Consider the following 16,158-nt stretch of genomic DNA (forward strand, 5'->3'; position numbering starts at 1 on the left):
GAGGCTGACAGAATTCAGCCATTGTTAACCCACTTGTTAATACAGACCACTGTGTTGGAACTTGGCAAATGCAACACATAAAATTTTACCCCTTACACATTACAAACTTGAAATAATCAAATTATACGGATGACCATTTTAGGAGACGGAAACAGACTTCTTATTAAGTTTACAGCTATATATTGCACACACTAAAGCACTAAGGATGCATGCACCAGAGACTTCACTGCTGGCTCTAAAGTGACTCCAGATGCCTTCGCTGTGGTTTTCAACCCAGTTGGCTAAGGATCAAGCTAAGGGCCCTCAGCACTAAACAACTAAGATTCCAACCACAAGTGAGTCAGAAGCTTGACCTTGTTCAGCAGGGGAAAAGCCATTTTCTTCACTTGATAGGCTTCCTTACACTCTGGCCACAAAGCCCATTGAGCACCAATCCCTTCAACCCACTCTCCCACCCCCTCTCACTTTCACTCTTCACTTCACCGCTGACATAATTTCCCAAATTAGTCGCTGCTTAACGAGGATTTTGACAGGGTTTTGACGGGATTCAGTGAGAAGTCTCATGTTCAAGACCCCCATTCTATCAAACACCCTCAAAGTAATTAGAACAGCTTTCTTTTACTAGACATTTGTCCTTCGTTCCAATGTCTAAATTATCAGTCACAGATTAGAACTATTCTGAATATGGATAGGGATGTAATTGTCACATCAGTGCATTATTTATGACTCGTTATAGTTCAGTCCAGTCACTATATCCTTCAGGTGATTCGTTTAATATAGAAATGATTATTCTGAACACCAAATGAGAGATTAAAAACTTACCTAGTGTTCAGTTGCCTTAATTTGGCGGACTCAGAAGTAATGTTTTCACAGTCATCCGCAACCATGTATATTACCACTTTCCTCTAACTATTATTCTATTGGGATGAAAGTCAATTATATACGAGAAGTCAAGTGTATAACATCCTCTTTTTGGAGGCTTCAGATTTGACATCAGTTTAAAAGGAAATCAGGGCAGTTACTAATGGAAGATGGAGAGTTCAGTGGGGGCAACACATGGTGAAAAGGGGAGGAGGTAGTGTGAAGGGGGCTACAGAAACCCCAAACAAACATATTTTGAAGGAGGGCCTCTCTTTGTCCTGCCATGGCTTTTTTTTTTTTTGCCTCAGCCAATGGAGAAAAGCAAATGAGGCATAATAAGGGCCCAACGATCAAGAACCTAATGTCAAATTAAATGAAATGTAATTTTCACAGGTTTCCCCCACCAACGTTTACTCTGTTCTTTTGCTTAATATTTTGGTTTTTGCCTAATAGATTTTGCAAAGTCCCTCGTTAACATTTACAAGTAACACGAGTAAGGACAACACAGAAAAATGCATGAGTAATTCTCAAACTGTCCCTGATAGATTATTTCTAACAACAATCAGAATCCCAGATATTTATGCAAGTAATAAAAAGCAGTCATTTCTAAGATTCACCTTTTCTTGAGAAAGAACGCAGGAACCTCAACCCAAGAAAAAACAAGTATGTGAGGGCCTTCAGGAACAAAAGAAAATAACACAAGCTGTTCTCTTTTGAGGCCTCTGTTCAGGAGCATGGGTCCAACATAAAGAAGCGTGTGGGAAGTGGGACGTCATTAGTTCTTGCGCCCTTCCAGAAGCCTAAAGATTGGCACTCAAACAGAAAGACTGAAGCGTTGTCGAGTCTGTGGCTCAAGACTTGGCCTTCAAGGTTATACTGAAGTATAAAGAGGGTCGTCACACTCTGTGCTAGTGTGGAATTAAACTATCCTAATGACTCAGTTCATTGAATAACAACACATCCTGGGGCCTTTGGACACAATTACTGGAGTACTGAAGAGGTCTTCATCACTTTCTCCACTGCTATACTATGGGTATACAACTAGTACTGTGGGCCAATTTCAGTATCCTTCTTCCATTTATCAATGAATGTACTTGAATGTACTAAAAATTTTAACTGAACACATGATAAAACCTAATGACAATATCATATAGAATAAGGTTACTAGGAAATCCAATTTAGGATCTATAGCCTCCTCAAAACCTAATGTAATAAGAGTTCAAATGTGATATAATCTATAAGCTTCCCTGACATTCACTCTGTGCTTGCAATTGGTAATGCTTTCTGTAACAGACTGCTTTTCTATGAATTATAGAACCGGCTAGCTTCAGGGGATGAAAATTCTGTCAGCAATAAAAAAGTTTTTTTCAATATTAATTGCCCTACCTTGATAGGACTCTTGAAATTTTATCTGGACTTCAGCATCTTTCACTAATAAACTGTCACAGCTTTGAAGAGTACACGAGCCCAGCTATCATAGCTCTCTCCCAAAACTGTCACTTATAATACTTTAATACAGTCCTGGAAAAGTGAAACACTGCTGACATCTTTTCGAATGAATTACTTTCCTTTTAATGTTTAGCTATTAAAATGTAGGTGGAATGAGTGTGGACAAAGTGTGCTTGATACAAAGAATCCATGAATCTTTAATGTGTTCATGTATAATAATAATAAAAAAAAATCCTTACAAAGAACAAAGCACACTAGATGCTGAGTTCCCGATTTTTAGTTGTGAGTAATCTGTCAGCAGACACTTTTTTCCTGAGGGGACATTTGGGACAAATGACAGACAATCTCTGTGTTGAATTACAGAGCAGTATAAGTCTACATCTGTGCACTGTTGGGCTTCCCACCACAAACAGGGTGCAGAGAGAAAGGGGTAGAAAAACCAACTAACTGAGCCATCTTTAGCAGTCAACTCCAATTACTGCGATCTACTAGTAATGTGCAACATGTGACGTTAGACAAACAAGCTCCCTGTTGCCCTTTTAACCCTTCTATTCCGATCTTCATCAGAATCATTCATACATGTACACCTTTTAAATGAATCAAAGGTAGAGAATGAGATGCTGCCCAATCTTGACTTGCTCTTACATTTAGAGCATGACTGTAGAGAATTTTGTGGTTTTAATGAGAAGGCCTTAAATCGCAAAATACTACATTAAAGACCATCTCTAATTGGCATGCTACAAAACATAACTGTTACTCAGTTCTGGAATGTACCCTAAACCAAAGACCTCGTCCTGAGGTGCTCAGAACACCCCACCATTTTTTTGGTTTTAAATATTATAACCAGACATGGCTGCTTTAGGACCATCTGTTTCTTCCCAACTCCTCCTAGCTCTTTGCACGCTGCCCACTGATATAGAAAGTGTGTGGAAGTAGATACAGGGCAGTTCTGCATATGATTAGTGCAGATTGTCATAAATGTCATAAAAAATTTGGCTAAGAACGTGTTCATATAATTTAGTCTCGACCAAATAACATGAACCTTACTGTATCTTTCAAAGCGTCAATTTTAACCTTGCACCGTTGCACTTTATTACAGCAAATTATATTACGCAATTAGTTAATAATTACATTTGGGTTAAAGTGTCCTATTCTGCTCAAAATCAGAAGTGATATACTGTAATAGCAGACGTGTACGTTTATTCATTACATTCACCCCATGAACTTCACACATATTTGAATAAAATGGTAAAAATCTCATTTAAGTCTATTTTAAGGTGTTGAGGTGTCAATACTTATGCAATAAACAACGGTTTCTGTGTATGTTTTTTCTGTCTGTGTGGGTTTCCTCTCAGTCTCCAGTTTCTTCCCAAAAACAAAAAACATGCTGGTAGATATGATGGATTGCGTGCGTATGCTTCCTGATGCCCCGCAATGATTTGGCATCCCATCATCAGCATGTATTTGTCACTTCATTGTAATGCCAACTTATCTAAGGCAACTAAATATGACATAATATAATATTTCATATAATATGAAAAAAGACTGATTAAAAACTTGTTTCTTTTGCTATATACGGAAAAAAGAAAATGATAAAAATGCACACCTGGCTTTGAAAAAAGATCACCATATATATCTTCCTTCACAAAATATAATATACTGTAGGATCTTTCAACATTTGCACTCCACACACCATACTGTCCACTCTCGGGAGCTTTTAACATGAATTCAGGTCTCAGAAAATAAAAGGATGGATGACCGCATGAATGAATTTATGAACGGCTGCATGGGTGGATGAAAGGACGAATGAGTGCCACATCTGGATATTTTCTCCTCACATACCTCGCATTATGTTGGAGTTTATTTAACTAAGCTACTCAGTGTCAGAAAAGCCAACTGTTGATGGAGCACTCCATATTTTGACTGATAGCGATCTTGTAGCTCAGACCCTGAGCCATGGCGGTGGTGTAAGACAATAACTTAAGGCCTCTCTTTCAGTAGAAGCCCACCTGTTCTGCTCTGCTGCAAGGCCCTGCATTTTCCCATAACGACTGACCGAGAGCTGTGTGGAACCCTATCAGTTACAGGATGGATGCAGAGAGCTTTATGTCTGAACTGTGTTATAGATGAATTATACCAAAGTGCTGCTGAATTTCTGAATTTGATTTGTCAGAAGTCATTAATTCATTTTCTATAGTTATGGCTCTGACATCTTTGGACAGTAAATCAAATTATTTTCCATATCATTTCAGCAAAAACTAATTTATTTGTATGGCAGGTATGTGATGAAACCTATAACTTATACCAAGTGGACAAAACAAAATAAAAAAAATAATCTAATCCTTTATAGGGCAAGGTGTTCTGTAAGGAGATGTTTATTCATCAGAATAGAGAATAAACAGAAGTCTGCAGTGTAAGCTGTTGTTTAGTAAATGGTTAGTAAATCCTCTTCAGGGCAAAGAACACAACGATGATGGAACGTATCTGTATAAAAATGTGTTCTCCTACAAAAGGATTTCAAATAATGAGCTGAATTCACTTGTTCACCTGGTCACCTGGTAAAGTGTCATGCAATCTCATTCTTAATATACCTGTAATTTTGTTTAATTAACGTTTTAATTTCATAACATTTTATTTCTTGTGTAGATAAAATGGTGAAAATCCCAATTCCAGGCTGTAGCACTGCATAATGTGGATAGCTGGGGTGTCAATACTTATGCAATATACAGTGATACTAGAGCTTCAGTGCATGTTCTCCTGTTGTCTCTGTGGGGTTTTTCCCGATTCTCAACATTTCTACCACAAAGCAAAAACATGCGTCATTTTTTTTATTATATCAGAGAAATCAAACCCCGCAGGATGTGCTGTGATTACAGCACTCAAGTTTTATCAGAGTTTCTACAACCTGAAGAAAACAACATCATACAAAAAAATCATACAGTACATGCTTACAATTTGTAGTGACTTTTTATTTTTCTACACAAACATGCACTTTAAACCCCCTGCTGTCACATCCATGAATTCAGCTGACTTGTGTACTATTTATCAAGACATGCATTCATATAAATGAAAAAGAAAAAAAAAATGATGCAAGCAAGTGCAATTCCTGGCCTTGTATTTGCAGATGACAAAAAAAAAAAAAAAAAAAAAAAAAAGAGAGAGAGAGAACCTCATTCTGTTTAGATTGGATCCAGAAGCAGGCTGTCTGATACGTTTTACTCTTTGTTCTCTTACACTGATAGCAGCATCAGCGAAGGAAGAGACTGCATGCCCTTGGGTTTGACATAGTGATGGAGAGCAAATTATAGCAGGAAAACTTTGAAGTTGCACAACTGGCTTGTTGAAATCGTTCTCTCCTTTTTTTTTCTCCCCTCCTAATTCTTTTTTCTCTGTCTTTTTCTCTTGACAGAATGCAGACGCATGGTACAGTATAATGTAAAACAGCCGCCAAAACAGACCACAGAAGCGTAAATAATTGAACAAAACTGGGAGTTTTTTCTGAAATACACCAGCAAATTACTCAACAACTTTTTTTTTTCTAAAGTCTTAAGAAGTTCAGGTTCAGGAATGGAGGAGGACTAAGGAGTAGTCTGGACTTCTGGTTTCTCGCTCACCAAATGGCGCTGGGCTAGAAAGCGGCGTTTTACTGCCTGACTCAGCATTCACTCAAATGTGGCCCAAAAGTCTTATAAGAGCTGGGAAAATTTCCAGTGCAGAATCTGTGATGTTAATATGGTAAAAGAACCACTGTTGGACACAGATATGTCCTGATTAATCACTGATTTCTTATAGTAGTTACACAAACATGATACTTACACTGTTCTCACTGGTGCCAGATACAGGAAATACCGTCCATCCCAGCTCAGCTGTTGCTGTAGTGGAATCCATTAACGTTTCTGTGGTGAAGATAAAACGTTCAAAGTTAAAACATAGGTACAGATCAGACGTTATGTACAACGCAAAGACCTTGTGGTTGCTAGCCATGCTTGGAAGTCAAGCATCAGACTACAATTCACTAATCACATGAAGTCTTAGGAAAAGTAGCTGAAAGTTATAAATAACGTGTGTTAAAAATCAACCACTAATGTACCGAGCTGTGAAAAAGAGAAATCTGAATAAGACATAAAGACGTACGTAGCTCGTTTTCCTCACTCCCATTGAAAGTTAATGTGAAATATTGCTGAAAGGTAATAAGATATGAGATATAAACACATTTTTTCTCTAGTCATTATGTAAGGAAGCATACAGGAGTCTACATAGACTGTCAGCATATCAAGGTGCTGGTGTTAATTCCACTTTAGAGTTCCCACTGTTTCAAGTGATTTATAAAAAGAAAGAATTAATAAATAAAACGAGCAGCTGAGTTTGAAAGGGACTCTACACAAACGTAGGCAGAAGGAAATACTTGATTCCACTTTCCCACTGTGTGATTCAGCCAAGATCTTTCAGAGACAAGAGCTCAGTGTACGGCGGGATCTCCGGGGAGCTTACGTGTGGAACAGGATGTGGGTTAGGAGTAGCACTGCACTCAGATAACCACCAGAGACACTCTCAATAAAGATGTCCTCCTAGATTGACACAGGGAATTGCTAATCAACCCCAGTCTTTGTCCTCAATATGCCTTTGCAGACTTTGTAGGTTATTTGCAAAGATAACAATTTAGGCTCTGCTGTTTGATTTGATACGATACGATATGATATATGACATAACAACACAGAATTAAATTCAATATCTGTTCTCTGCGTTCGAGTGCTTAATGAATTGTAGCAAAATGATTGTTTCTAAATGTATCTAAAAGTCACACAGGTGCTGGACATTTCTGAAACCAGATTCCATATAAAGGACCCTCAGAACAACTTCTGTATCTAGTGTCCCTCCACACACTGGCTGAAAGAGACACATATGCTACAGCTTGTGCGAGCTGCGGAGACAAGCCGTCTTTTGTGTGTCTGCACAGTGACGGTACTCATGTGGCATTCACTGGGGAATGGAATGATAATCCATGTGCAAGAGAATGGACCTCTGGGAGAAATCAGAAGAGGCCGATAACCTGAGTCGACTTCCTTCGACATTCAAAGCACTCCAGTGTGGCTCAGATGCCATGTAACTAGTCCTGCCAGACCTTTAGTTCGATGACGTGGTTAAAAAGCTCTTGCCTGGTGGAGCAAAGTCTTATCAAGAATGACGGACGGTTTGTCTGCCTGCTCTGGATTATCTGCCGTGAAAGCCCAAAACACACCTTTGCTAATTGGGTTGAAAGAGAACGCATCCTCAGAGGTAGTCAGGTGGAACGCCTGATGCACTGATTCACTCAGTCATGTCTGCTTTGCAAAAATTCTTGCATGATTAATCCATGATAATGCATTTTTCCCTTAATTAAGTTCTGTGTTAATTAGAGCAAAACCAAGTTACTGGACTTCATAAAGAATTAAACGGTGACGTTTCCTTTCATATTCTTTTATCACAGACTAAGGCAACTATTTCGATTTCCTCTCACAAGCTCTTTAGTATAAAATGCTCTTTGTGGGCTTAGCTTGAGGTTGACATAATTACAAGTCTTGCGAGTACTAGCTTTTGGAAACATTTAAATATTTACAGAGTTTTCTTTATTCATGCATCAAGACATTTGAACATTTTAATAGTGCTTTGAAAATAGCTGCAATTAAGATTCACTGAAACACATGCATTCGCACATGCACACACACACACACACACACACACACACACACACACACACACACACACACACACACACACACACACACACACAAAGCTCTGGTAAAGAATGCAATTTTACCATTTTTGCCTTGGATTTCCAGGAAAAATGGAGTGTCCAATTAACTGGCTCCACATGTCACCGAATTATTTTTGGGTCCATGCAGGATCTTGGCTCGTCTACATGACCATTTTACTTACAATTCAGTTGTTACACAGGACATTTCTTATATTTATATTTTATTCTGTTTACCTTTTGAATCTGTACTTCCGTATCAAGTCTTAGCTCTGAGGAGCTTCAGAATCTGATTTGTGATTTTTTAGACTATAAAGAAATGAAGAAATACTAGAGATTCAAGGAACAATATGTGATTTGTGAATCTATACAGAGTGCATTGCAAAAGTATTCAGCCCCCATGGTGTTTGTCCTGTTTTTCTGCATTACAACCTGGAATTAAAATTGATTTCTTTTTGTTCACAATACAAAAAATATTTTGCACCTGCAAAGTCATAAGCATTTTGTGTAAATCCAATGGAAGTAATTGTCCAAAAATCCATTTTAATTCCAGGTTGTAATGTAGAAAAACAGGACAAAAAAGGTGTCTGTGTGTGTGTGTGTGTGTGTGTGTGTGTGTGTGTGTGTGTGTGTGTGTGTGTGTGTGTGTGTTGGGGTTTCTAATGCACTTTACAATGGATATAAAAAGTCTACATTCTCCTGATAAAATGGCAGGGTTTTGCGACGTAAAACATGTATTATGCCAGACCATTTCCTGCCTTCAAATGTAATTGTTAAAATATACAGATAGTTAAAACCAATCAAAAAACCTTTATGGAAAAAAATACAATAACCTAATGTGTGCGCCTATAAACTAATACTTTGTTGAAGCACCATTTTTCCCCCACCACTGTCTTTTTGGGTAAGAGTCAATCAGCCTGAGACAGCTCGACTTGCCGAAATTTTCAAGCTCTTTTTTGTGAGAGTATTCTAGATCCACAATGTCCTGTGCACAGCCTGTTTCATGTCACCCCACAGATTCTTATATTCGGATCTTCTTTTGGTTAAGCTATTCCTTTGTTGATTTGGATGTATGCATTGGGTCATTGTCGTGCTGAAAGATGAAATTCCTTTTAATCCTCAGCTTAGTACAAAACACCTGAAGGTTTTGCTCTAAATCGTCTGGAATTTGGAGCTCTACATGCATAACTCTACCTTAAAAACACCCCACAGTTTTGACTGAATAAAAGCAGCACTAATGCATGATGCTACCACCACCATGCTTCAACATTCATTTAATTGATGCCAGATGTATGTTAATTACTTTTGAACAGGACACTGAATGCGACTGATTTATCCTGAACATCCATAAAAGGGTGTGTTTATTTGTGCAGTCAAGTTATTATAACTTATTTTTATGTATTTTTTACTTAACAGGAATGTGTAAAGGATAATTTTTGTACATCATAATTAGCTCCTATATTTAGAGGTACAATGTCAAGAGAGTCATCCATTTCTGGGTCCCAGGGACGTCCTTGTTTTTAAAAGTTATGGCCGGGTTGTAATTCACAAAAACTCATCGGGGGTGTCAGTTGTTTCTGGTGTAAGATCAGTGAGAAAGCAAGGTGTTAATATGGAGGTTGTCCAGCAGCCCAACAGGGCTATATTTCAGACTTTTCAAAGCACAGAAGAATTAGCTTGAGCTTTCAACAGGAGCAGTTCCTGAGTGCACATCCAAAGAAATCCGGAACCTTCAGCACTCTGTGGGCTTTAAAATGCCCACAAAGCTCAGCGTTCTTCTGGCAACACCTACTAAAAGCCGGCCTGGATTTTCAGAAAGGCTTCAAATATTCTGAGTGTGATAGATGTGTGTGGAAATTGCTGGGCTGAAGGGCACTAAGGGGGTTCACAAATGCATGCTTTACTCTCAGATGGGTTATCAGGAAGCATGCGGTGCTGCATGCACATCACCCAGCCAGTGCATTTTAAATAAAGTTTAGAAATGTCAGCTGTTCATCACAAGACAACAAACAAAGGACCCCCTCGATGTTTCTCCGCATTAACTGATAGGAAACTAGATGCTTTCAGTTGGAGGATTATTGTTGTGAAAACTGGTTGGTTGGCAGACACGCTCCAACGCCTGAAAAAAAAAAGACACCTGTTAAAGTTGTCTGTTTTTAAACAGCCACGGAAAGCTTTCTGGGGTGTGCCGCAGTGTGAAATTGCCTTCCTGCTCATTAGAATGAGGTCTGTTTGTTTGGAGAGGTGGTTAGTAGTGTGGTTAGACACCACAGAATAATCACACACCCTCCAGTCATGTACAGTACACAGCAATATTGTCTTATCATGCACACTCCGTTTTTTTGGAAATTTCATAGAATGATTTTACCTTATGAGACTAGGTTAAAAAAAGAGACATACATAAGAAAGACTGGAAATAATTACAGCTATAAGTGTCTAGTTTCAAATGAATCAGGAACCACTGATGTAGCGCGTGATATAACAATCAAATTCAATGTTGAACACTGGCACAGACAAAACAGGGTCTCAAATCTCAAAATTTGGTCTCAACATGCCCAATACAGCACTTCAACAAACTTTTCTGGGACTAAACGGACAACTTTCATTCATTAATTAAAGAATATTGTTCACTAACCACGGTGAAACTAATAGAAATTGTATGTAGTTAAAAATAGTTAGCTTTGACTAGGTGGTCAAATGGGTAACTAGTTGTGTGTTAATGAGTTATTAATTACATTTCAAATAAGAAATGTGCCCCTTGAGTCGAATGTTTAAAAGGAGCCATTAAATGCTTACAAAATTGTCATGCTTTTTAGAAAAAGTGTGAATGCTGTCACAAGTAGTGTAAAGCTCTCAGAAAATTTGTTTGGCACTGGAGGAGTGAACGTGCAGCGAATATCAAATAAGAAAGCATAGTGATAATAAGCCAGAATCTTATAAACATTCCGTTGGTTAAACCTTTTTTTAACTGTTATTAATTATTTACATATTAAAGTAAGAAAGAAAAATCTCTAAATCTAATACCTTTCCTGCTCTGGTATTAATCTGCAGACAATCACTTTCCTAAACCAGCTCTGAGGCTCACACCGTAGATGATAAATTAACAGCAGGGCAATTTGTAGTAGAAATTTCTGAGATTGCATATTTATAAGTAAAAGTGTGAAGGTGGGAAACTTTTGTTATAGAAAAGACATAATCCTCTATAGACTGTTTTAATGAATCACGTTTGGGTCGTCACACATTTGCACATCTTTTTACAACATGAAAACGTTTAGCATGTCACAGTCACCAAATTCACAGCCAGGTAAGTAATATGTATGAAATCTGTCAAAATTCATTCACTCTGAATGCCTCAGTTATTCGGCTGACAAACGTGTCCTTTGTGCACAGTTTAAAATGAACACCCTGTTCTGCATTTCAACGTCCTCATAATTCTGTAAGTCCACATTATAAACCTCCAAAACAAAAACAAATTTGGCAAAATATCACGTTCTCAATATATAAGGCAGTGTTTCCGGGTTCTGGATCCTGTGATGATGGACGTCTTTGTCTCACACACACTCCGGTAAGTTCATCTTTGCAGGTGTGCACTTTCCATAACAAAACAAGACATAACGCTTTGGAGTGAATCGTGGCTTATGCTGTGTATGTCTAGAGCAAATCCTCACTCTCAGAGACATTCCCACAACAAAGACACCTACTCTTACCACATCTTGTTCAGCAAAGAGGACCTGAGCTGGCAGCAGCTACCACAATGCTATCACTTCAACATAAAAGAGAGCAGGTTGTCTGCATTCACAAGCATGAAACCACACTCACACCTGGAAATCTCCAGCTCCACTCTTCCTGAAATAACATGTTCCGAGCTGCTTGAAGTACATAGTCAGACCCCAGGCACGTGAAAGACGAGGCACGGCTGTTTTTGTGTTTAACTGTGGTGCTTTCCTTACATAATGCGTAGAATGTTCATTAAGATCCCTGTAATATTAGGAGCCTTTGGGAAAAGCCCATTTTTCAAGGATGTCAATCTATAGTAGTAAAGTTTTGCTTATGTGACAATAGCATTACATGGTCACATGTCAAAATGAAGCGTGCAGTAGAGAACCGATGACTGAGTAATGTGCCACCGTGACCCAGGACATCTTTCAGATGTCAGAATGTCGATTAGGTAGGAGTGCAAATGAGAGAGGTGTTACAGAATGGCTTCATATGGTAATTGAGTCCGTATGCTCGAGCATACAGCTCCGGGAAGGAGGCTTAGCCGATGAGGTGGCACTGAACCAAACCCCCCGACAGCATTACTCCAGGGGCCGCTCGGAAAAGTCAAACAGCAAATCAGTATGCTGCACGTTTTACATGCATCTCCCGAGCGGTTTCACTCTACCGGAGAGATTTATGAAGGCTCTGAGGTTACTGCTAGGCACTAAAAGTCTGGGGAACTGATGGCGATGATGTAAAAGCGTGTGGAGTGATGTGGCAGAGCAGAACTGGAGGGAAGGGGAAAGCAGGCTAAGCCAACAGAGTATCGGTGCGTTTCGAGGGGAAGCGGAAGTCGGCAGTTGTTTTTGGCAGTGCGGGATGCCCTGTGAAATATGCTACCACGTAGCTGACAGCATGATGTTGCTCTGTGTTCCCAGGGTCTGGGGCTGCTGCGCTAATGCTCCCTCATAGCACATCACTCAAATAGGCTAAATGTGTCGGAGATGAAAACCGGCCGAGGTAAAGTTCGGGAGAAAGATAAATAAAAACGACAGAGAAAAAGCGTGAGGGTGCACTTATTTCTTGCTCTCTTTCACACACTGACGGCAGCACAACTTCTTGACAAGTAAAACATTCTTGGCTACTCTAGTTTATGTTTGTCTCAAGGCGAGTCCTCCGAATTCAGTCTGAACGCCTCCTTCACCACACTTTTAATGGCTCTGTTTTTTTTTTCTTCAGTGAAAAGCTTAATTATTTACTCTGAAAGAGCCTCACAAGGGGCCCACAAAATGGTAATTGCAGGCACCTCACTCACACTCAATCTCTTCCTCTCTTCCTCCTCCACCCGCCCATGTGAAGATCCTGCTTCAGATGATTGGCTGCGTTTAACAAAACAACTGAAACCAGACGCACGCTGACAGACTAATCTTTGTTCCAGCAGATTACTATTCCATAGCACATACTTACTATTTCTCTACATCTCTGGCTTTCACTTCATGCTGGATTACAACATCCTTCTTGCCAGTCTTGTGTATTTTCCAGTAGGAATGTTATAGTTATTAACTATCATGATGGTCATTAACCTGCTGAGATTCTATGGATCTGTATTTTGGCTTTGAGTGGAGCCTGTATTTCAAATTCATTAGAGGATTGCGAAGGGCAATGAATTTTGCTCTAAATATCTTGAGAAAGAAAACTGTCATTTTTATGATCAACATAAATTTACTGAGCATATATTAAAATAACCTTATGATTCAAACTCGGATACTTCAAAAGAACTTATAGAGATGCAAAAATGACACAAAAGGCTTTAAATTTAACTTTTTTTTTACTCTCCTGTATCAAAGATCAAAAGTGATCAACTACAATGCATTGTTTGCAATGTAAATCATATCCACATTGATTTTTACAGCATTGATGCAGAAGTATACATGCTAATAGTGTACAGAATGTGAAAGCCAATGTCTTGGCTAGCAACCAACATGGAGATTTTGCGATTTATTAAAGCTGTCAAGTTCTTTTAAATGGCATTAGCATTACATTTTAATTAGTAATGATTTACAACTTACATGGTATTATTTGGCATTGCCACAGTCAGGACAAACATTACACTATGCCTCCATATCACATTAAACCATGGAAGCTGAAAATATGTTAAAGTACAAACAAAACAAAATATTTACAGCATTTGGCCCTTACAGCATTTGGCACTTATCCAGAGCAACTTACATTTTAATTAAATCTTTTTATACAACTGAGGGTTAAGAGCCTTGCTCAGGGGCCCAGCAGTGGTAGCTTGGTGGATCTGGGATTCAAACTCACAACATTTCGATTGGTAGTCCAGTGCCTTAACCACTGAGATCCCACTTCCCCAGTCAAGCAATCAAAAATCTTATCCAAAAATAATGCCAACCTACACTATTGTTCCTATCTTATATACCTACCATCTACCCTGACCTACCTTCCTTACCTACTTACATTTACTTTCTTACCTACCTAGCCTAGCTAACCTTTCCTATCTTACCTAATTCAATTACCAACTTCCTTCACAACCTGAAATACCTTACTCCCTTACATTACAATGCTCCCTTCCCGTCCCTTTTCGTATCTTCCCTTACCTACTTACTTATTCATTCCCAATAATGATTTCTTTGGCTTTCAAGGATCCGTTTGCAAACTCTCTCTCTTCACCACACAGCTAGGTTGAATCCCAAATGACTTCTGATTCGTTCTACAAACTCACAACATATGGTTTGAGATAATGGATTTGTAGACACTTCGCTGCATTCCTACACTGTTTGTGATTCAGTCACATGAAAAGAAAATTGTCTTGTTTTGATACCATAGTTAGAAGACTAACACTACAATGTGGTGTCTTAAACATTCCAATGATCATTTTTCCCTCAGACTGTGTAACTATTAAGAAAATACAAATGCTATTCAAGCAAAACATTTTGTTCTGATATTCCTATAGTGGATTATATATTTGCTGCACAGGATTGTTTTTGACATATTTTTTTTGGAACATACCAACTGTATATATGGAGTGTATATATGCCTTGCCCTGCCTTTATACTGACTTTCAGTTATGACAAAAACAGTAGAAGTGCCAAATGATAATGTTTAAAACATGCTACTCTGTTCAGATCCAGAAATCAGATGTACACTACATACACATCTGAATCTGATCAAAAATATGTCAGATTCCATGTATGTTTTTGCTGTTCAGAGCATATAAGGTGAGAAAAAATGAGATTGCTTGTCTGAACAAAGCCTAATGACCTCCTATAATCCTAGTTCACATTAATGGGTACTCTTTAGACCGTCCTTCAAGGGTGTGACAACAGAGGATTGTACAGTGTGTACAACGAGAGCCTTATAGCTGTAGCTGTAGGTTGGAACATGTATTCCAATATCAGAGTAATTAATTCTCCCTCATTTTACATGTGATTTTTTTTTTGTCACACTACAAATAACCCCAAGCTGAAGCATGTAAAGACATCATGTCTAGGAGTGTCTCTCTTTTCTCCTTTTCTCTCGTGATTACATGTTTAGCGGTGCCGAAAATCCATCCACACTCTGATTGTTATAAAAAGTCAGTGCTACAAAGCCACTGACCTGCAAAATATTGAAAGAAATAATAAGATGTTAAAAGACATCTATTTTAATGCGATTATAATTCTGTTATGTGGGAGTCCCAGTAACCTCCATGTGTCTTTCATGACACCCAGGGTGCACCCATGATGCCACAGATGGGCTGCTCGTGAGCTGTCAGAAACAAACACTGTACTACAACACCATGTCATGTTCCAGGACTGACTGCCGAGCACTAAATATTCATGAAGAAAAGAAAGGGAGAGGTGCTGGCCTCCGGTTTCCGCCACCTTGATAGCATGCTGAATATTTAAATACAGTCAGGGGGGGACTGTGTCCGTCTCTGGACTCTGAATTACGTGAATATTTCAACGAAAGCCCTTTCCCAGGCATGGCTAGAGTTAGATTAGATAGAATTAGATGAGATGCTTCCTCCTTCTTCATAAAAACAGTATTAACCTGACCTCTTAAAATATTTTAAAACACAGGTCATCACAGAGCAGGAACATTTCATTTAAATAGACTGAGGTCTGATTCATGATATCCATGTTATCATTCACTAATAACCGTAAAACTGTTACCATTTAGGACAAGACTCTTTGGGAACCTTTAACACAGAGGTGATTGGCTTTCATTCAGGGAAAATGGGAAAAGGGCAACATTTAAAATCACAGCCTGAGGGGCTGTCACAGACCGAGGGGAGGAGGGAGGCTCGACGATTCAGTTCTAATGCATCAGCGTGCAAACTAACACAATGAACGCTCAGAACAAACACGCCGCTGCCTCTGACCTTCACTTTTCTTTTTTTTTTCTCCCCAGTCGAG

At 38.8% G+C, this 16,158-nt stretch overlaps 1 protein-coding gene across 7 annotated transcripts in view; it reads right to left on the minus strand.

The window, feature by feature from the left end:
• The window catches only part of ephb2b (eph receptor B2b), a 138,423-nt gene that overhangs the window by 78,162 nt on the left and 44,103 nt on the right, over nt 1-16,158 (minus strand). For all 7 annotated transcript variants that reach the window (XM_027165513.2, XM_027165512.2, XM_027165508.2 and 4 more), the window contains exon 2: nt 6,127-6,206. In XM_027165513.2, coding sequence (XP_027021314.1) covers nt 6,127-6,206 — 80 coding nt within the window. The remainder of the gene's footprint in view (nt 1-6,126; nt 6,207-16,158) is intronic.

The sequence above is a fragment of the Tachysurus fulvidraco genome, chromosome 2 (assembly GCF_022655615.1).
Source record: "Tachysurus fulvidraco isolate hzauxx_2018 chromosome 2, HZAU_PFXX_2.0, whole genome shotgun sequence".
NCBI lineage: Eukaryota > Metazoa > Chordata > Actinopteri > Siluriformes > Bagridae > Tachysurus > Tachysurus fulvidraco.